The sequence below is a fragment of the Podarcis muralis genome, chromosome 15 (genome assembly GCF_964188315.1).
Source record: "Podarcis muralis chromosome 15, rPodMur119.hap1.1, whole genome shotgun sequence".
Classification (NCBI taxonomy): Eukaryota; Metazoa; Chordata; class Lepidosauria; order Squamata; family Lacertidae; genus Podarcis; species Podarcis muralis.
Genome location: NC_135669.1, coordinates 12090550 through 12113036, shown reverse-complemented (window position 1 = coordinate 12113036; position 22487 = coordinate 12090550). Strand labels below are relative to the sequence as shown.

At 42.4% G+C, this 22487-nt stretch overlaps 1 protein-coding gene across 7 annotated transcripts; it reads right to left on the bottom strand.

The window, feature by feature from the left end:
- Positions 1 to 1318: 1318 nt before the first annotated feature.
- Positions 1319 to 18507, bottom strand: TMEM218 (transmembrane protein 218). Of its 7 annotated transcripts, none has more exons than XM_077919287.1 (6): positions 18425 to 18507; positions 17356 to 17644; positions 16364 to 16436; positions 14256 to 14366; positions 11866 to 11968; positions 1319 to 1588 (listed from the first exon to the last, which is right to left on the bottom strand). In XM_077919287.1, exons 4-6 carry the CDS (start codon positions 14363 to 14365, stop codon positions 1436 to 1438), a joined length of 366 nt encoding a protein of 121 aa, XP_077775413.1. In that variant the 5' UTR covers position 14366; positions 16364 to 16436; positions 17356 to 17644; positions 18425 to 18507; the 3' UTR covers positions 1319 to 1435. The 7 variants fall into 7 exon arrangements, with proteins under 7 accessions (XP_077775413.1, XP_077775412.1, XP_077775414.1 ...); XM_077919286.1 differs by having other exon boundaries at positions 18146 to 18498; XM_077919288.1 differs by having other exon boundaries at positions 17316 to 17644; positions 18253 to 18498.
- Between the last annotated feature and the right edge of the window lie 3980 nt (positions 18508 to 22487).

The following is a 22487-nucleotide window of genomic DNA, read 5'->3' as shown; positions in this document are numbered from 1 at the left end:
TTCTTTCCCATCAACTGCTGTCTGAATTTCTATCTGTACTGGAGATGCCAGAGTTTGAACACAGGACCATCTGCCATCTGATTAATTTCATTAACAAAGCTTGATTGTAAAAATCTTCAAACCAGTTTATACAAAGAATAAACTAATAAAACTATTGATACAAACCTTTTTTAAAAAAAACAAAACTATTTAAAACATTAAAAAAATTGATAAGACTAAAAACAGATTAAAACACATGTCAGTATTCTACATATCTGGGCAGGCTTGCCTGAACAAAAATGCATTAAGCGGGCACCGAAAAGAGTACAGTGACAGTACTTGCCTGATGTCAATAGGCAGGGAGTTCCACAGGGGCTGGCACACTAAAAGATCAATTTCATACAAATGCAAACCAAATATTATGTGGTACCTCTAACACAGCCAGTTCCACAGATCGAAGTTGTCATGAGGGTATATGTTAATATCAGGCCAGAGCTTTTTTCTGGGGGGACGCATACCCCTAAACATTTTTGTGAATCTTTGTACTTTTGTCCATTTACTGTATTTATTTTTCCCAATTTGAACTATAAAATGAGTCAAAATGTGAGTACCCCTACACATATTTTTTTTTTGGGGGGGGGGGGGAAGCACTGGTCAGAACCAAACATCTATTTGGCAAAGGAGATCTTTGCAAACCGCGTGGGATCCAAGGATATCTAGTTCTGAGAACCACCACTTAAGAACAGAGAGAATTTATACACAAAATATGATTTGGCACCCTAAGCAGTCCTGGGCATGGATTCTAATTGTAATCCCCATCATGTGTGGGATTTTTAAAAGATGCAAGTAATAGAGAGTAATATAATTATGTGACCCATGAAATCAATTTGAAACTCCGGACTTTGTGTGAGCATAAACAAGATCTCCAACTCATCCATTCAGACATTACGTTTTCCCCTTTCTGTGTGTGTGCAGGCAGATGTGAAATGACTCCCAGCTCAGGTTGTGTTTTTTTAAATGCACCATGAGGTTCAGCCCCAAGAGAGGCATTAAATCATATATGGGCTTCTCTGTACTTTTTTTTTTAAGGGGTGGACAACAATAATTTGGTGACTAAGAAAAATGATCTGTTTCCTTTTTGTCCTCCTGGAACAACTCAGCCCAGCCACTTCTCAGAGGGACTCATTAGCATCTCTCACCTGTGTCAGGAAGGAGGGGGGAGACAATAAATAAGCCCTTGGGGATCCATTAAATTAAAACCACTAAATACAGAAGTTACCACAAAGAAATACACAGGCATAGTTTATTTGACTACAGCATAGAGGGAAACAGAAACTGGTTAAAAGTCAAATTGGAATTTAATGTGAAAAAATGTCTCTTTATTTAATAAGTTGTCCTAGCTAAAGAGCAGCTACTAATACTATAGTTGACATGGATCAGAATCAATACAGCCAACCTATACTCCTTTGCAAACAGAAGCTGTTCTCAAGGGCTTGGCATACACTGGCTGCAGGACATAGTGAACCAAAACCATGAAGAGGCACCCAATGAAAACCACACAGAGAAGGGACAGCAGGACGAAGCGGCCGATAAAGAAGGTGTCGACAATCTGAGAAGACAAATTGCACAAGTGACAGATGAGCATATCAATGACAGAAGACTTACTTGTTTTTCTTCTCCTTTGAACAACAACAACAACAATAATAATTTATTTATACCCCACCCATTGGCTGCGTTTCCCACTCTGAGCGGCTGCCAACAGAATATTAAAAATAGAATTGAACATTAAAAACTTCCCTAAACAGGGCTGTCTTCAGATGTCTTCTAAAAGTCAGGCAGTTGTTTATTTCCAACTCTATAATTCTAAGATAATATGGCTGGCTGGAGATCAGATCAAGGCCACACAGGCTGAAGTTGTTGGTGTATGAAGGCAGCATTAAAGGCACACAAGGCCCAATTTGAAAATGCTGCATAGATGTGCCATTAGATGGTTCCATTTCATCATCATCATCATCATCATTTATTTACACCCCACCCATCTGGCTGGTTTTCCACAGCCACTCTGGACAGCTCCCAACAGAATATTAAAAACAACATCAAGCATTAAAAACTTCCCTAAACAGGGCTGCCTTCAGATGTCTTCTAAAACTCAGATAGTTGTTTATTTCCTTGACATCTGATGGGAGGGTGTTCCACAGGGCGGGCGCCACTACTGAGAAGGCCCTCTTAAATAAATAAAAGGTGTGCTCACAGATTAATAAAAGCAAGACAAATCTCCTGCGCTCAGGGTTACCATCTAAAAAGACACGACACAAAAGGAAAGTGTATTTGGAGCAGGGAAAGCAAACTCGGGAAATAATTATTTGTTACAAAGCTCTTACACTGAGCAGCTGGAATGGAAAACAGTTCAACGAGAGGAGCCAAGCATTGAGGGTCTCTCAGGAGCGCCAATGAAGTGTCCTGCACACTTCTTTCCCTGCCTGCCACACAGCCACTGCCAGATAGAATGGCTGCTGCATCTCCTCCCTTGCTCCCTCTGCCTGGGTGAGCAAACACCGCGGAAAGACTTGAACATCAACTGTGCGCCAAGCTCACTGACAGAGGCTCTCCACTAGGAGGCCTTATTGTGAGAGGCGAGGCAGGAAACTGAGGAAAGGGTTTCTTCATTGGTGATGGAGTGCTTCTGCTCATGGAAGTCTCTCCGTAAGAAGGCTTGCTTGGCTCCTAATCTGGTATCTTTTCAGGGCCATACAAAGACCCATCTTTTAAAGTCCTACACTAGTGGACAAAATTGTGGAAACCTTTTGGGGAAAGTGTATTTCTGAGGTTTGATGACTGGCTCTTTAACACTCATGCTCATTGGCTACATTCAAATGAAGGAAAGCTACTCATATCAACCTAAGCAAGTTGTGCTTCCTTTTTCTGGTAATTTGGCTATAACTTTTGACAGAATACAGATAATTGAACAAACTTTGTTGCATTACATTCTTCATTAAATTATCTTTCCAGTGATATATAATTTTATGGTATTACTCCAAAACAAAGTGGTGTTATAAGCCATCAAACCTCAAAAAGAAAAAGAAAAAGAAAAAAAAAACACTTTTTCCAAAAGGTTTCCACAATTTTGGCCACCATTGTATGTATATTTTAAGTACTGCTCTGTTGTTGGCTGTTTTATAGTCAATTTGAATTTTCCTGTCTTGCACTGATTTCATTGTTGATTGTATTTCATTATGAGCTATCCTGAGAGCCATATGCTAAAACTGCAACAACCAAAAGCCAAACATTGCAATGCCTTGCCAACTTCAAGAAGGAGACGATAGGTGAAATTCAATGTCTCAGGATAAAAAATCAAGAAAGAGTTAAAGAGAAACCACAGCAACAAAAAGAATCAGCAGCATATACTGTAGCTTTGGCCTCCGGTCAGAGGACTTATCCCACCAAATTCAACAAATTGTATTTCGTATCAAATATATTCTCACGCAAGAGTGACTTCAATTCTTGTTTACAGTAAAAAAAAAGCTTCTGGAATGAATAAATGCACAAATTAAAAGTCTCTGAGTTTTCCTTCCATGCTCATTAAGGCTTGAATTATTTGCAAGAAGCCATGGGTCGGGCTGGCTTGTGCTTTGCCTTCCCCATGGTTGCCCCCCTGCCCTTGCAGTGAAAACTGAACTCCGGTAAGTTAAAGCGGTCAGTTTGCCCTACAAATATAAGTAGAGATGCATGCTAGGACAAGAGAGGAGGAGTGAGGTTAAAGCTGCCATATAAGAACCCCTGAACAGCCTGGGGAAAAAATATAATAAAAAGAAGAGTTTGGTAGTGAGGCACCCCACCCCATCAGTAAGAGACTGGTTCCCACACCCTCTTCCCAGCTCCTGGGACTGCTCTACACTCTGCTTACAGCAAAGGTGAGTTTCATGAAACAGCATTAACACAAGTTTGACCTCGGCTCCGCTACAGAACAAGTCTCCTGTGGGTGACATGTTTGCTCGCTCAACACACTGCACTTTTTAATTAGCCAATTAGCAGGCTTTGGGTGCCGAAAGCTCAGGGCATGTATTATTGATACCATATTGTGCTGGGCTGCTGCCGAGGTGAGTCCTAGAGATCCTCGGAATGGACTCTTTTGCGGTGCAGGAGTGTCTCTCAAAGAGAGACTGCACTGCTAAGTCCAGCTTCCACAGTTTCTCCTGATCCTGCTGTGATTCTATAGAGGAAAAGAACAATATGGAGGGTAGAGAGTGGTAGCTGAAATATGGCCAGGACTGAAATTTCAGATATACAGGGACAGATTTGCTTTGACACCAGGCTTAACCTAGTAATGGGTTCCAAAACAGAAGGAATACTGTACTGGCCTGAATACAAAAAAAGCCTCACTTTTTTTCCAAACTCTGACCATGAAAAGTTGAAGTGTGGCTTAAATTCACAACCTTACAAAAATGGGTTTTTACGATATCGCTGCTGAAACCGACATACGGTAAAACGGAACGGGTGTGAGTGCCTGCGGAATTTTAAGGGAGCGGCTTATATTCGGGTGTGGCTTATATTCAGGCCAATACGGTACTACTTTGCAAGACTCTACACTCAGAGCAGCCGACTGGCCCTTGCTGACACCTGCTAGGTATAAATATTTCCATGATAGACGGCATTAGCTGAATGCCTGAACAGGGCATTAGTTGCTCCGCTTCTTAGGCCATGCAGCCTTCTTCGCTGGATCCACTGCTCTTTCTTCATTGCTTCTCCTTGCCTTTTTGCACCACCTCCATCACCAAGACCAGAACATACTTGTGATATCACTTGTTGCCAGCTCCATATGTACAGCAGACTCCTGTTCATTTCCAACATAGACTTGTTACCTGCTGAACTCTGCTGCTGCAGCCCCCATTGGCTCCTAGAGGTCTCAAACCCATAGCACCTTTCCCAGCTCTTAAGAAGCTAGGATGTCTCATATTGAACCAGTCTCCAACAGGCACTTCTTGGTGCCTTACTTAGCTCCTATGCCACCAGCAGTCTGCTCCTTCAGGACACAAGGCAGATCTGCCTTTGTGGATCAAGGGTGCCCTGAGCATCTTGTAGCCACACAAGAACTTGGTGCAGTTCTGCCATTATTAATTATTACTGCAAGAAGCAAAGTTACAGGGAACCAGGCAGAGGGCCTTCTCAGCAGTGACACCCTCCCTTGAGATGTCAAGGAGATAAAGAACTACACAACTTTTAGAAGACATCTGAAGGCAGCCCTGTATTGGGATGTTTTTAACGTTTGGTGTTTTTATTATGTTTTTAGATATGCTGTGAGCCGCCCAGAGTGGCTGGGGGAACCCAGCCAGATGGGCGAGGTATAAAATCACCATCATCATCATCAGTGTTAAGCAAAAGTGCATGTACAGGACTGCAAACCAGCATAGGTAGTGGCTTGCTGGTTCAGACCAGGAGACACAGAGGTCGGCATTCTTTGCAGGAATTCCAAGCAACCAAGTGGACCTACCAGGCACTGTTCAGTGGTCCAAAAAGTGGGCACTGGTCTACCTTCTGCCTACCCTTGAGTGAGAAAATAGCAATTCTACTATCCCTAGTTGCTCTCTGGAATGGAGTGGGGAGGAGGGAAAACTTTGCTGTGTGTATATGAGGAAACTGTGCAACACTCACTCTGTCTTCCTTTCTTTTGCAAATATCACGCGGCATGCATCCAAGAGCACATCAGGGGGTGGGGGAGCGCAATCAAGGCAAAGTCTGGATTTGTCACATTTAGTACCTAGCATAAATCTCCTTGCAGCTAAGGAGATGGGAGAAGTTGTCCTAGAAGCACAGACACTACTTAACAGGTGTCCATGACACTCTTGCTGTGGCAGAGTGGCACATTACATTACATGCTCTGCATGCAGAAAGCCCCAAGTTGAATCTCAGGCATCTCCAGGTAGGACCATCTGGAACCCGGGGGAGCCAGTCCATGTTGACAGTAACTCGCTTGAAGGACCAGTGGTCTGACTCAGTACAGGGCAAATCCCTATTTTCCCATGTAATCACTTTCTGGGCAGCACTCCAAATTGCAGTGACCCAGTTGGCAAGGGAGAATGCAATTCCGCCCCCAACAGACGCTTTGGGGTCCGAGAAATGATGCTTTAATTCTTTGTAACAAGGGCGCATGTGCTATAAACTGAAATTGCAGACAATAAAGTTCTTCAGAAGAAGAAAGAAAGATACAGCTGTCCTAAGTAAGTCTAGGTGATTTCCCCTGCTGTTGGAGTGTGGCGGCAGCGGGGCCTTGTAGAGGAATGCAGTCAGGAAGGAGCCTTTGCGCCAGAGAGCTCAAAACATTCCCAGTGTCTCTAGGAGATGAAGACAGGAGAAGGACTATGTAATGAATGTGGAGTTTAAATAATTAGGACCAGGAAACCTTTGGGAAGAGGGAGAATTTCCTCCGAAGCTGATCCATGAGGGAGCCAAACTGCTGGTAATGGAAATTCAGACCGGGGGTGGGGGGGAGGTTGTTAATCTTGCAGCAGGGGAAAGCCTTGAGAAGGAACATTTGATTATCGGTGAAATCTGCTGGAGGCAGCAGCTGTGCTAGTGAAAGTGGGGGTTTGGGAGGAAAGCGGGTAGGATTACAGTTGCCTCTGGAGAAAGGGCACCCGGAGGTGGGATAAGCACTCTAATAGCAGCCAAGTGTCAGCACCAAGATAATTAAAAAAGAGCTTCCAGGATCAAAGATGATGTGATCATCACAATTAAAATCCGCATCTTCATTGCCAGCCATTTATACAGCGGTCTTCTTAACAGACTGTCAGTCTGTTAAATCAAAAGATTTAACTCTGAAGCAACAAAAAACTCCACCGTGAATAACTTTTCTCTTTCTCTCTTTAAATTTAGGGCAATGTAGAGAAATGGGTTGAGGGTTCAAGGCTTCTGAAAAAGAGGACACGGAGAAGAATCTAGTAACTCTTTGGATCAAATAGTTTGGCCTTCTGCTTGTAGCGTGTAACAGCACAGATTTATGCATCTCACTGCAGCATTTATCATTCCACCTTCCAGACTACAAATCCTTGCAAAGTGACTTACAAGTAACAAAGATTTATATCCTGCTTTTTCCTTTCAATAGAGGTGCTTGAAGGGCTTTCCAAAAATGCAAACACAGGCACAAATTTAAGAACAATCCATCATTAAAACATAATTGCCAGGCTGAAATTAACATCAAAGACCTAGCAGACAAAGAGCCAAAACTAACCATCAATACATTAAAATTAAGCAACAACAGAAATCAAAAGCGTCTTGTTGTTACAGGTGGAACAAAAATAGAAGGGGAAAGTAACTTCTCACCCCAAGTAAGCTCCACTGGATGCTAGAGACTGTTGGAGGCAAACAGGTAGGACACAGTAATATCAGAGCAAGATAATCAGGCAGAAGAGGTAGGAATAACAAGGAATGTGGCATTGGTGACCATGGGGTCACAGTGGAAAGCTTTCAACCTATGCAGGTTTCTTAGTCAGAACATAGGTATTAAGCCAATTTCAGTTAAGAGCAAAGGCAACCATTAATGGAAGCTTGCATAAGCTTTGGTAGGTAGAGAAGAAGCAGCACTTATCAACACATACATGCCCCTAGCTATGTTGATGCAGGATGCCTCTGAATACCAGCTGCTGGGAATCACAAGCTGGGAGAGTACTGTTGTGTTTGTGTCTTCCTTGTGGGCTTCCCAAAGGCACCTGGCTGGGTGCTGGGCTAGGTGGGTCTTTGGCCTGACCCAGCTGGGCTCTTTTTATCTTATGGCAAGGACAAGAGAGGATGAAACAAATCTACATAGGACACATCCATTGATTTAGCCACAATGACTAAATGAAACACCTGTGTTCAGAGGCCATGTGCCACTGATTACCACTTGGGGTGGGAGGAAAGAGTAGGGAGGGCTATTGTCTTTATGCTCTGCTTGTGGGCTTTCCAGAGCCACTGTGGGGAACAGGACTTTGGATTAGATGGACCTTTGCTCTAATCTTAGAACTTCTCTCTGCAATGAGATGTGGTGGAGCAGGAGTTAAAACAGTTATGCAAGGAGGTGTCAGGAAAACAAGAGGTAAAGCTGGACCGTGTATAAATGATCAAACCCTTGTTTAATAAGCTGGGATATGCATGAGCTCCTTGCAGTCACATGCAGTCCCTTCCGACAAGCAGGAAAACACACCAGGAAGCCACGGTTAACCATAGTTTCCTGTTACATGCAAACCACGAAAATATGGTCACTGGCTTTCAAAGAAGCCAAACTACAGAGCCATGGTTTAAAGCTGGCTTCTGTACAAACTGGGATTTGTAAGCCAAGGTACAGTTTAACTGTGGCTTCTTGGCTTGTTTCCTGCTACGTGCAAAGTGACGGGCTGAATATTCAGCCCAGGTACTCTCAGACAGATCCCTTCCATTTCTCTCCCATGTTGCATATACTTGATTTCCTAATTTAGGAACTAAAAACAGCTTTTTTGGTTTTCTCTATTGTTGACTTCCACTAGGAGTTGGAAGTACTTGCTGATCTGCTGCAAGTTACTCAGAGATCAACCAACTGATCCTGATCCATCTTCTTCCAACTACTGCTGGATATCAGAAAAATGAAAAAGGAGCAGAAAGAGGTACCAGATAGCTTCCACAATATTTTAACAAGCAGTCGCAACCAGAGTTTCCTGCAAATATGCAATAAACCTGGTTACAGGCAAGTATGCCCGTGTGATGATGAACGCAAAGCCAGGCATCTTCTATGCACCTTCTAGTGAAGCAACCTATTTCTCTTGCAAATGACCCAGAGTGGAAACAGATTCACTCTGCAAACAGACCTCAGTGTAAAAGCATTTCCCCTCAGGCTGCTATAATGCACCTAATAGGGTGACTTGGGTAAATAATGCAAACATTCCATTCAAGGGTCATCTTCCTAGCTCAAACTTTTTTTAAAAAATAAAAAATTCTCCACTCCAATGTCTGAAGACAAAATTAGCTTCAGTCAAATTCCACTTGCCCCCAACCAAGATTCAATAGTGGACTGTCTAGACAAAAAACTCACTCCCTACTTTGGAATTAAGAGTCCTCTGACATCAAGTGGATTGCAGAAACTTAAGGTGCTGCCTTACACCAGGTCAGACTATTTGCCCTCCTCTGACTGGTACTCTCCAGGATCTTGGGCAGAGTCCGTCTCATTACCTGCTCATCATCTGCACTGTTTTTACCTAGAGATGCCATGGATTGAACCTAGGTCTGGTCCATGAAACCTTCCCCACCAACTGCTCTCTCCTTTTTGTGCTTCACAGCAAGGAAGGAACTCCTTTTCTCCATGGGCAGATGGCAGCATTCCTATGCTGCATGAAGAGAAAGAAATCGCGCTCTTTCCTTGCAAGCGGACTGCTTTCCTTCTATGCTACACACTGAGAAATGGAATCCCTTTCTCAGCGCATAGCAAAGAAATGCTCTCCTGCTCTTTCTTCCTCATTCCAGCACCTAGGCCTTGCTTTTTGTGGTTCTGCGTGCACTAAAGGTGTGGGATTGTACAAACTCTTGGCTCTTGCCCTGTCCAGTTCTGGAAAGAGTCACTGACAGCTTCCCATTGGGATAATGTAGTTCTTGGCTTGAATAAGGATCCAAAACCCATTTCTGCATGTGCTTTACTACTAAGTTACCATTTCTTCCCTACGCTGGAGATACCAGCAATTGAACCAGGGACCTTCTGCATGCAAAGGACATGCCCTGCACCTGAACTATAACCGCTCCCACTATCTAGAGATCTTACTCTTTCAACTGGGTAAAAGGAAGCAGAGTGCAGACGGACAAAAGAAAATGTAAGTAAATGATAACAGTGGCAATGTGGAGGCAAAATGTTCTGATGAGTATTGTAAATTAAGCCATTGATTAATCTCAGGCAACAAACTGCAATGCTTTTTATACAGATTGATTTTTCCTTCTGTGTATCACTATATCACACATAACACCATTGTCTTTTAGAGGTACATTATGAAGCGCACCCGCACTGCAATATTTTCTATGAAACATTAGTTGAATGCATTTTGATTGTCCTTCATTTATCTCCATTACACCTAATGGTAATTATGGCTCTTATATTGGCACTGCAACCTCCCTCAATCTCCAGCTAATGGGAGATTGCAATGGGAAGCCATCTTTCTTGTTTGGGAGATGCAAACCCTGAAGAGGCCCGGTTCACATTTCTCTGGCATGTAGGGCCTTGACATAGTGAACTGCTGAATCAAGGGCACTCCTGCACCCATCTCTAAGGAGGCATCCAAGGCCATGACCACGTGATCCATATGCACCTGACGTACCTTCCTTGTGCCAGCATGTACCAGGGGCACACACAAATTTCCATGTATGGACAAAGCCTGCAAATATGCCTGCCTGCATGATTGGGGGGGCTGGGGGCTGCATGAACCAACATCTGAAATCGTTTTGTTCTTTCCCCTTCCTACCTACCTAATACCATCAATCAAATGAAGAGATCAAGGGGCTCTCCAGAAGTCCTCTTCATTGTGCATTCATGATGATTTGTATTAATGTATCAGTATGGTTATATGCCATTTTGTTTCCAATACAGTATTCTCCTGGCCTGGGGAGTCAGGTAACGCCCAGGCGATACAAAGGCCTTCAGAAAGGCCTGTATTTGAAAGAATGGCACTCAAATTGAAACCTTCCTTGTCTTGAAGAGGAAGGCCCCATTTCAGCTAGTGAGAATACTCAAGTTACACACACACACAGCCACTTTTCAAATGAAAGGGGTTTTGTTTGTTTGTTTGTTGGCTTTGGGAATGGGAAGGGTCAAAGGGACAGAGAACCTGCTGCTAAATCAGGCTGTTTGAGAGATGTAATTAAACACTAACCACCACCACCCCACCCTCAATACTTTCTTTTGTTTTCAATGGTTGACAAGAAAACTGTTTTCACAGGCCCCATCTGTATTGTCTTCTATTTCAGTATTTCACTTTTTTTTACGGTGGGTTTATTGTTTGTCGGGTGGAGTTGGTTTATACTAGACTGTAAGCTGCTCTGGGAAGAAAGTTCCTCAAAAAGCAGGGCTATAAATTGAATGAGTGAATGAATGAATCCTGCTGACTTTGCTCAGTCTGGACAATTAGCTACCAGGGCATGCCAGCTGGTTCTCTTCACTTCCAAACTTACTGGCTCCCACCTGACCTCTAAGCTTGCCTTCAGTCCACTGGCGTTCAAGGTACCTAAAGACACATCATCTGAGGCCCTCCGGTCCCTTTTCTGAGGGATGATTCAGAGCATGATGAGAAGGGAGTCTTTTCAGTCGTGGCTCCTCATCTATGGAATGTTCTCCCCAACGAGTTCCATCTAGCACCTTCCCTTACATCCTTTCAGTACTAGTGAAAGGCTTCCCATTCCCCGCCTTCCTATGGCTCATGGAGTGGTGTGGCTGTTTTTGATTATTGAATGAAAACATTTAATGTTTTATATTATCCCCCCCCCCCAACAGCTATGGTATAATGCATTTATGTTTATGTATTTAAATGTAAGCTGACTGGAGACCTTCTAGGTAGCATGAGATTAATATGTCAAATAACTAAATAGGTGCCTGCTCTCAGCCTGAACACCTGACTCCCAAATACCAATCGTGGCCTTAGTCATCTAGCAGCCCTTTTGTGGCATCATGCTAACTTTTCTTCTCCCTTTCCCAACGATGACTCACTCAACCTGGTGGCATTTGCTTTCCCTTGGGAAATGTTCAATTAGCCAACCGCTTGTACTGATGCAAATTCACTGGGACTATACTTGGTGCTAGAACCTGGCCCTCTTGAAATCTGTGTTGGCTTATAAACAGCACGTATTTGAAACCGTCAGTATGAAATGCTACAGATTTGTGGAAGGTGAGCTTCTCAATAACTTTACCTTAATTTCTGCAGCCGGTGCAGGCAACTCGCTGGCACGAGGGAAAAGCAACAGAACCAACGTGATGATCACAGCAGCTAAGAAAACCACAATGACAGAGAACCTGGAGAGAGAGAGAGAGAGAGAGAGAGAGAGAGGAGAAACCACAGGAATCACTGCTAATCCTAGCCACACTTTCTTAGAAAAAGATTTAAATAAACCTGCATAGAGTTGTTCCATGTCACTACCCAGGCACACACTCCTTTAAATACCCCAATGGGGCACAGCAGAAAGCAACCAGAGTAGTTCCCACCCTTTACCTTCCTGGTCATAGAATCTGCTCATTCCCTTGTCTGCTACCAGCAAGGAAGAACCCAGGAATCTAGATGGTAGAAGGGAGCTATGGCTGCCTTCTCTCCCACTGACTCAGGAAATATAACAAACTATGCCAGGCATCCAGGTGTGAAGACCTGCACAGGATTTGGCTTCCAGTATGCTAGCACCTTCTGCTGTTTGCAAGCGCCTCAGCTCCTCCTTGCATCACAGTGGGGCAACAGAACCTCCCAGAGCAGCCCCAAATGGACGAATCTGTAGCAAAGAGTGGCATTCAATGCACCCATTTCATTAGTGCAAGGATTTATGTTTACACAACAGAACTCCACCCCCCTTCCCTCTCCAAATCTGTCTAGAGGATTGAGGGAACCCCAATAACAGATTTTGGGTTGGGGTGGGCAGGAAATCCCATTCTGCACAAGTGTAAATCTTTGCTAATGGAATGAGCAACTTAGTGCTACATTGGATACAGCCCAAAGTGTTTAATGACTGTAACTTTAGGGTGCAATTTTCAAGAATCAATGCAATGACGCCAGTGAAAAGTACACTATGAATTTACCAGGACTGGATTCTACCCCACTACACTACAGGAAAGATCCTCGGAAGGATAGGGCCAGTTCTGGAAAAAGTGTATTCTGCAACCCACATCCTTTTGATGCCAGCTTCCTTTCCTTTTTTATTTAATAGATAGAAAAAGGCTGTGCAATAACTGCCAATATACACCATGTCTTCAGAAGCTAAAAGATGCACTTATTAGATTAAGTAGAGGATATGTGGCTGCCAATTTTCCTTTGACATTGTTTATTACTTATAGACTTTGCCAAATAAGAGCAATACCAAAAAAATTGACAATAATGTCCACTGCAAAGATCAAATCATAAAATGTTGTCTACATTTTTTTAAAAAGGGGGTGGGCAGAGACATAAGGTGACAATCATATGGCTTCTGTGAGGGGGGCCATAGGATACAAGATGGTTCCCTCCCTGATATTGGGTCTTCCCAGCTGCTGAAGAAATAGACACCCTATAGCCATACCAAAATTTGGGTACCTAGCCAATAGCTGCAGATGAATTAGACAAGCAAAGACTCACTAATTTATTAAATTGTAAGTAAGAAAAGAAAGCAAAATACACAAGCAAAATGATCAGGTAACCCTTCCTCATTAAAAATGCTATGAATATTTGATTTTACAAATGAAACATTATGCAGTAAAAAGGAAGATATTAAATATCCCAAGTCTTTCCTGAGAATAATTGGATAGAACACGGAGAAGTCTTTCATTTTGTTTTGGTGGTGGCAGGGGATTTAATGAGTCTATTATACTTTTCAAATAATTTCACAATCCACATTTTGAATACTTGGGGTTTTGTTTTTTAAAGGCTGCTCTCCAATTAAATAAATCTTGGCTGGTTAATTATACAAGTTTCAGCGGATTAATTGATTAAATAAAACTTGCAACTTCAGAAAAACAAGAGTTCTGAAGGAAAAAAGGATGCTCCTGTTTTACATGATATCATAGCAGGCATCACCCTAGAAAAGGCATTCACTCCTCTGCGAGAAAGATAAGGAAAGTTTCTTCTAAGCCGGTACTTGCTATCTGCAGTTTCCATTAGCACCTGTACTTTTAAAAGATTAGCGGTGACGAATTGGTGCACCTTTTCAGTTGATCAGTTTTTATTTTTAAAAACATCGCCTAAACATTGCTGCCCCTGGTTTTTTTTATTTAAAAAACCCCATTAATCTGCAGTATTCTCCTCCCCTCTAAACATAGTTGCTTCACTCTAAAAAAACACATGCAGAAAAATAATAATTCAGAATAGATCAGTAATAGGCTGGTTAGCACCTCCGATATCTTTTCTGTCCCCTCCAAAAATCAATCAAGGGTCTCTTGTGACAAAGCACTAAAAATCACCACACCTTGAGCTCTCTGGAGTGAAAGGTGGGGAAGTAACGTGTAATTAATTAAATGATGGAACCCAACCTTCTTCTGAGGAGGAATGGCTGAAATATTTGCCTGAAATCCATGTGGTTAGCAGTTTCCTCTCCAATTACTTTCCCAGCAGGAGATGGCACCTTACCTAGCGGGTCCAGAAGCTCTGGATAACAACACGCAGAGCAGCAAGGTCAGTACCCAGAGCAGCGCTAAGATAAATACTCCTGGCCCAACTCCAAGAATTGTGCCAGGCATCCTGCAAAGAAAGAAGCATTGCTGAACTTTCTGTTAGCATAGCACCACCTTTTTGTTAGCATAGAACTTTTTGTTAGCATAGCACCACCTTTCCCATTCCTTCCTGGGGGTTTGGTATCTGTGGAAGCTGTGCATTTCAACACCTCTTACAGGGTGGATTTCATTTAAATCAAATTGATTTAGATCACTAGTCAGACTTGATTTAAATCACAAGTCAGTAAGACTTGATTTAAATCTTTTTTTTACAGAAAGACTCATTCTTGCTGGTATAATCTTAATATTTACAGCCATATGAAGGTTTCATTTTTGGAATAATAAATTTTCAGAGTAGTTTTTACAGTTATATAGTTATATCAAAAATTACTGATTTGGTTATACTATTAGAAATACATAGATAATTATGAAATTATTGTTTATATTTGGACAACTTTTCTGCTGTATGTACTTTATTGGAAGGAGAAAAATAATCATTTCCTTAATAACAATTTACTTAACTAAAACAGTAACATTATAGCATATGTATTCATGTTTGCTAATTGATGTGGTTAAATGATTTTAAAAAACAACAACAGATTAAGTTTTAGCACACATAAAAAGCTTAAAACAAATCCTTATTTCCTGATGAATAGCCTTTGGACTATAATGTAACTTAAATAGAAAACTATGTTTAGAAAGATTTTTCCTCCAAAAGCATTTTATTTTAAAAACCCGATTTAAATTAAAAAAATCTGATTTAAATTAAAACATCTTTTTGATTATTATTTTTAAAAATCATTGATTTTTATCCACCCTGACCTCTTAAGATATTGCAACCCAATATTGCTTGACGGCTCTTGAGATCAGGGGGTAAATTTTCATACCGTTGGGTGGCTTTTTGAATCAAGATGGCAGAGAGAACCTTTAAAAACTGTTTCTTTGGTTTCTTAGAATTCTTGAACAACACCGTGTACAAGGTTGCTAATTTACAATATTTAGAAGCCATCTTTTAGGGGGAAATAACATTGCAAGGCAGTTCCCAAAATAGATTTTTAAATACGCGCTATGAATCAAAATTTAAAAATTACAAAAATTATCTTAAGAACCATCAGTGTCCCCTGAAAAAAAATTATAAGGATGGTGTATCATTACAACTACATGCAACAAGATAATACTACTGTTGTATCAATGCAGTGTGTCCAAGTAGTGTACATTTTGAATTTCTTTGAATTGTATGATTTTTGAATATATTATATGTAAAATTCTATTTTAAAAACAACATGAACCACAAATAACCATAAAAACAGTATCACCCAGCATAATGTAATTTTAAACCAATTAAGGAAAGCCATGAACATGCCATTCAGATACCAGTACGGCCATTCAATTACAGTGGTACCTCGGGTTAAGTACTTAATTCGTTCCGGAGCTCCGTTCTTGACCTGAAACTTTTCTTAACCTGAAGCACCACTTTAGCTAATGGGGCCTCCCACTGCCGCTGCGCTGCCGCCACGAGATTTCTGTTCTCATCCTGAAGCAAAGTTCTTAACCCGAGGTACTATTTCTGGGTTAGTGGAGTCTGTAACCTGAAGCGTCTGTAACCCGAGGTACCACTGTACTGGTAAAAAGATCAACAGGAACCCAGGGCTTGTTTAGGAAAAAAAGCAAACTGAAAGAAAGAAATAAGTCTTTACTGCCCATCTGGAAGCTTGTAAAAATGTCTAGCAGAAGGGACAAAATTTTAAAAGGAGGAACATATGGCAACCCTAGACATGGGTTTAAAAAATGATAAAAAATAATGGATATTGAACCAAAAATGTAGGTCAATGGCCACAGTCAAACATGATTGCTGCCCCATAAAATGTGAAACTCCCTTAAGAGAACTCATGGATGAAAACATTGCATTGTCTTTATGCCCAACTTGTGGTTGGCCACTGTATGAAACAGGATCCTGGATGAGATGAAGGTCTGATCTTAGGTTCTCAGTTCCCAACTTGCAAAATAGAAATATTACAGACTTACTTCACAGCAAGTGAACGCTGCTTTTTCCTCCTTCTGGTGGGGCCTCTTGCGCCTTTCAAAGCAGCATCACAAACTAGGAGCAGAAATGCAACAGATTAAGTTTTCTTCCTTTTGCTGTGTTATGTTTCTATCCCACCTGATCACTAGAAGAACTTGTAACGAAGAGCATGAACTTTCCCTTTCCCTTTTATAACACATCTGTGATGGCCTGGGATTCGGACTCGGAGGCTGAACCTGAGGAATCCCAGCCTGCACAAGAGTCCCCGCCTCCAGAACCAGCTGAGCCGGGGCTGGGGCATGAGCCTGAAGAGTCTTCACCTGTGCTGGGTCCTCAGGTGCAGGCATCAGCTGAGTCTGCTCTGGCTCCTGAGGTGATGGAGGACCCATTGCCTACAGGTGCTCCACTCTCAGCCCCGTCAGGGGAAGCTGAGGTTGCCTCTGGGTCCAGTAACCCTCCAGCCTCTTCTGAGCTGCAGAGGCTCAGGGCAGAGAGGCAGAGGGAACTAAGTTCCCGCAGGAGGAGTGCTCGCCTCCAGGCCAGGAAAGGCGAGTCACCTGTGGACCGGGGCCGCCCTATGCCTCGGGGCAGAGAAAAGCCAGCCAGCCCCAGGCCCAGGTTGCGGGAGCAACATTGTTGGTAGCCTGTTCTTGCCTGCACCCTGTCCTGCTCTTCTGCCGGAGCTCCTGACCTCACCCGACTCCCTGCCTTGGACCCTGCTTCAGCTTTGACGGACAGCCTCCATACCGCACCCTCGACATTGGACTGGACTCGGACCTCGCCTCATGGTTAACCCTCGGGACCAGCACAACATCTGAGCCTGAGGGCAAGGACTGTCTTGATCCATAAGCTATTCTGGGGGCTTCCAGGGAAGTGGAAGCGCAGGGTAAAAGACAAATAAAGTACCCCACCAAGGATCTCCAAGCTCAGGGCAGAACACAATAGTTTGCATACCCTCGTTTGAGTTATATTTTTAATTATTCCATTCATTTACCGCCTTTTATCAGAAGATCCCAGGTTGGTGTACAACATTAAGAACATGCTTTGGCTTATGAACGTAATCCGTTCCAGAAGACTGTCCAATTTCCGAAACATTTGAAAACTGAAAACGCAATACGGAAGCCTCAAAATGGAAAAATTAATACGAAAAACTCAATACGGAAGCCGCCTCGGGAGTTCGACTTCTGAGGTGTGTTCGAAAACGGAAGCAGTTACTTCCGGGTTTTCGGCATTCCGAGTTCCGAAATGTTCGTCAACGGAGACGTTCGAAAACCAAGGTTCCACTGTAATAATAATAAAAAAGCATAACGATACGACGGAACAGTTATTAATAAAATAATCATTTCAGCAGATAATAAAATAATAAATGATAAAATAAACAGTAATAAAATAAATGTTAAAATAAATAACAATTAATAAGATAATCAATTTAGCAGTTAATAAATAATGATAAAATAAATAATTTTAAAATAAAAATTAATAAAACAATCATTTTAGCAGTTAGTAAAATAAATGATGAAATAACTAATAATAAAAATCCTTTTAGCAGTTAATTAAAAAATAATAAAATAAACAATAATAGAATTAATAAAATAATCATTTCAGCAGTTAATAAAATAATAAATACTGATAATAAATAATAATAAAATTAGTTAATAAAATAATATTAACATACTACCCGCCCCCCCAGCTTTAACAGGCCTCACAACAACCCTGCAAAGTAGGTCAGGCCAAGAAGTGATGGGGAGGGAGGAGAGAGGGGGAGAAGAGAGTAAAAGAAATACCTATTAAGCGCTTCTATGCTTTTAACAGTTGTGTGAAAGAGGAAAGTTGGGGGGGCGTGTTAGACAGATGCAGCTTCTCCCAACAGGGAGAGGCCATGAAGCTTCACCTGTTGAATCTCTGCCTGGCACAACAAGGTGAGCCCAACCTCGCGGGGCTGTTATGTGAGAGGAAGTGCGAGACTGAAGCCCTTTGGAAACCAAAGCTTTGCCGCTGCAACAGGCCCAGGGGTCTCCCCCTCACAGAGCGGAGCCCAAAGCAGCGCCTGCCCCCCGCCCTACCTGCGGGCAAGTCCCGCACAGGCGGTGAAGGCCCCTCCGTGGAAGTTTTCAATCCTCGCCTCAACCACCTTAACCAATCCCAGAGAAGATTGTAGTCAACCCCGCCCGGCGGGAGCCAATGACCACTTTCGTTTCATCCCGCTTTCCAGACCGGATTGGAGGTTACCATGGGCAACCCGAAGCCTTCTGCCAGAGGGCGCCGCGGCTTTTCGGGAACGCGCCGGCTGATTGGCTCAGGCGACGAAGGGGAGCGCGCTCTGAACCAATCGGCTTCTCGCCTTCTGCCCGCCGGCCTCCCCCGTCGGAACGAGAGCCGTCGCTCCCGACGGGAGTCGCGCAGAATCAGACTGCCGCTCTGATGAGCGGGTCTGCCTGGTCTGTCCAAGGAACAATGCAATGCATGCTAATTGCATTTAAATAGATGCCGGTTTTTTCCCAAAACTGTCAAATTAGCTAGCGCTGCGGATGAGCTAAAAATAAGGATAACGAGAAGCCCTTCCGCAAGAAAGTGGCAAAGTTATTCCGAATTTGTGACCCATTTTTACTGTATAAACACAATGAGGGTTTAACTCTGCCTTTCCCCATGGTGCCCAATATCACTGACAATAAAATGTGTGAAAGCTTGTCTACTTTTAAAATTTTCACTTTTGATCTTTTTCTCCTACTTCTTTATTTTCTCTTTATTCTTTTTTTCTTATATCTTTCATTATCTTTCATTTCTCCTCTTTATTTTGAATAGTATTTTATAGAGGTATAAATATAAATAACTAAATATGAAAAGAGACAAAATATTTTCTAATTATTTTCTTGCTTATATGTATTTTCTCTTGTGTATTTTCTTTTTTTGTATATTTGTATATTTTTCCTAATTTGTACTTAAAATAAAATTTTAAAAAGTGTGACACTGAAATAGGGGTTTATCATTCTTCTTCTTATTTTTATTCTGATGTTCCTATTGTACCAAAGCCCAATACAGTACTAAGGGCATAGCGCAGATCCACAAATATGAAAAGTGAAAAGCGTTGAAAGTACTCAATTCTTTCTGCCCCCAACTTTGAGTTCCTAAAAAAAAAGCTCAACAACTTTGGGTGCCCCCCCCCCAATATATTAATTCATTTTTTGGGTGGGTGGTGCAGAGATGAAATAGCGGTATGTGCACTTGTGTCTGCATTTTCTCTGCTAAAAACTTTTTTTTATATAGAGGAAAACATTCCTATGCTTGTCATGCTTGTGGTATTTTGAACATTAAGAGAAGATCCAAAATAGAAACACTTGTAATATCAACTTGCGACTAATTTACCATCTGTCCTTTCCCTCCCCCCCCCCTTTTTTTCTCTTTTCCCAGATTTGCTAAGGGACTGCAGTATCTGGATTTCTGTTTTGTTTAAAAGTCCAGCAGCGTCAGTAAGAAACGAAGATACTGTCTGTGTGAGCTCAGTCTTGCTTTTGCCTCATGTTGACATATCCCCCAGCAGACAGCTTTAAAAGGGCATTAGATACATTTGTGATGCAGGGCTGGAGGGGGTGTGTGTGCAAGAGGGCCATTGGGCCCAGCGTGGGTGGGTGGGTGTGCAGAATTTTAGACAATTGCTGATTTGTTGGCATTTAATAAGTTTCTCAGCTTATTTATAGGCACAGGAGACCCAAATGTGACATGAGCTCTCAGCTTCGTGCTGCAAGTTTAAGCAAATAAAGAGGATTCGATTTGGTAAAAGTCATAGCTTTTTTTTTGTTAGCTGATACAAATTTGGTCATATTAAACCAGGGGTAGGCAACCTAAGGCCCAGGGGCTGGATGCGGCCCAATCGCCTTCTCAATCCGGCCCCTGGAGATGGTCCAGGAATCCGCATGTTTTTACACGACTAGAATGTGTCCTTTTATTTAAAATGCATCTCTGGGTTATTTGTGGGGCCTGCCTGGTGTTTTTACATGAGTAGAATGTGTGCTTTTATTTAAAATGCATCTCTGGGTTTTTTGTAGGGCATAGGAATTCGTTCATTTTTTTCTTCAAAATATAGTCCGGCCCACCACACGGTCTGAGGGACAGTGGACCAGCCCACGGCTGAAAAAGGTTGCTGACCCCTCTATTAAAGGGTTTTCAAAATGTTTATGATATATACAAATATATCAACCCTGATGGCAGAAGATTAGACACAAAATTTAGTGTGTCATCTTTTTAAAAAAATGTTATTATAGCTAGGGGTCTCATAAGCTGGAAGGGGCCTTGGGTCTCTATGAACTTCTAAGAGGGCCTGCATTCATATAATAATAATAATAATAATAATAATAATAATTAATAATAAGACTAATAATAATAATAATAATAATAATAACTATTACAATTTGTATACAACAGCAAGAAGGCTATTTCTCCTCATGCCTTACTTGTGGACTTCCTGAAGGCATCTGGCTGGTCACTGTGGAAGCTGGAAAGGATATCTATGCTCAACAGAAAGCCATGGATATGAAGAGATTTAATAGATGCCCTCAGTGCAAAGAGGTTTTAAAGATTGTCTAGGTTTCCATTATTTTCCAGGAGTGGCTTGTCAGTCTTTCTGGACACCCTACCCTCACCCCAAACAATGATCTAGAACCCAGTGTCTCTCTCCGCCACGCTCATATTCATACATTTCCTCTGTGTTCCATAACACAGGCTTTCACAACAAAGGGAATTAAGCTTTTCCCGATTCGAAACAGAGTTGGGAGGTGAAGAGGCGGGTGAGCGGGGAAAAAAGGTGATGGAACTGAACTGGAAAAAGAAGTTAGGGCAAATTACAGCTGCCTGACCTTTCTGAAACACCACTAACTTGGAGGAGAACATGCAGATGGGAAAGGTCATAGCAACCCAGAGACAGAGGGCAGGGAATGTGAATAACACAATCCTTGCTTCTCTTCCCATAAATCAGCATTTGCAGTCCAGATCCAGGTGTGCCACAGCAAGACAGGAATGCAGATTCCATCCCATAGTAAGAAAGAGAATGTAGGAGGGGAAAAATAATACAATCAGGCTTAGGAACCATGCCTTAGAATGACCTCCCATTAACCCAAATGGTGTGTGTTTTTTAAAGCACCTTTGAAAATATCTGACCTTTTAACCAAATGGCAATAAAGGAGGGCACAAGAGAGAAAAGCATCTTAGAAATTTGCGAGGGCGTCTCAGCCATGAACCGTAAATAATCGCTAGCTCAAGGTAAGTATGCATTTCCTGACCAATCATTGAGGAGTGGAAATATTCCGTGGAGGAGCTCACCCCAAAATGGACCTTCTCTAATGTATCGCCTGTGTTTATTTGATCAACATTACTGACATCACAGACTGAGTGACCCTACCCTGGATTTCCAACCCCCCAAAATGGCCCAGGTAGGAGATGAGAGGAAAGACTTCAGGAGAGTGCACCAGTCAGTGTAGCCACTGAAGGGATATATTAATAAATATCCTCACTTGGTATTAGGCTGCTTAGATTGCTGGTTGTTAGTGTGGTTTCTTTGTCCTACTCTGAAGAAACCCTCAATTTCAGGGGTGGGGCACCTGATCTGGCTGGCGAACCAGATCATAATCTCTCCTACCCTTCGGGGGGGGGGGGCAAATTTGACAGGTGGACATGGCTGGACACCTGTCAATCGGCTCACCTCACAATGAAATCACATGATGCTGGGACTTCAAAGCACCACGCAGGGTCTTGCGCGATGCCCTGGAACACTGCTGACAGCAGGCTTGAAATCATTGGATGGGTGGTGACTGGTATATATTTATGCAGACATTTGTATTAATGCATTTATTTTGTATGTTTTAGCTTGCTGTGCACATCTTAGATGGTATTTGTTGTTATTTAGTCGTTTAGTCGTGTCCGACCCTTTGTGACTCCATGGACCAGAGCACGCCAGGCACTCCTGTCTTCCACTGCCTCCCGCAGTTTGGTCAAACTCATGCTGGTAGCTTCGAGAACACTGTCCAACCATCTCATCCTCTGTCATCCCCTTCTCCTTGTGCCTTCAATCTTTCCCAACATCAGGGTCTTTTTCCAGGGAGTCTTCTCTTCAAAGTATTGGAGCCTCAGCTTCAG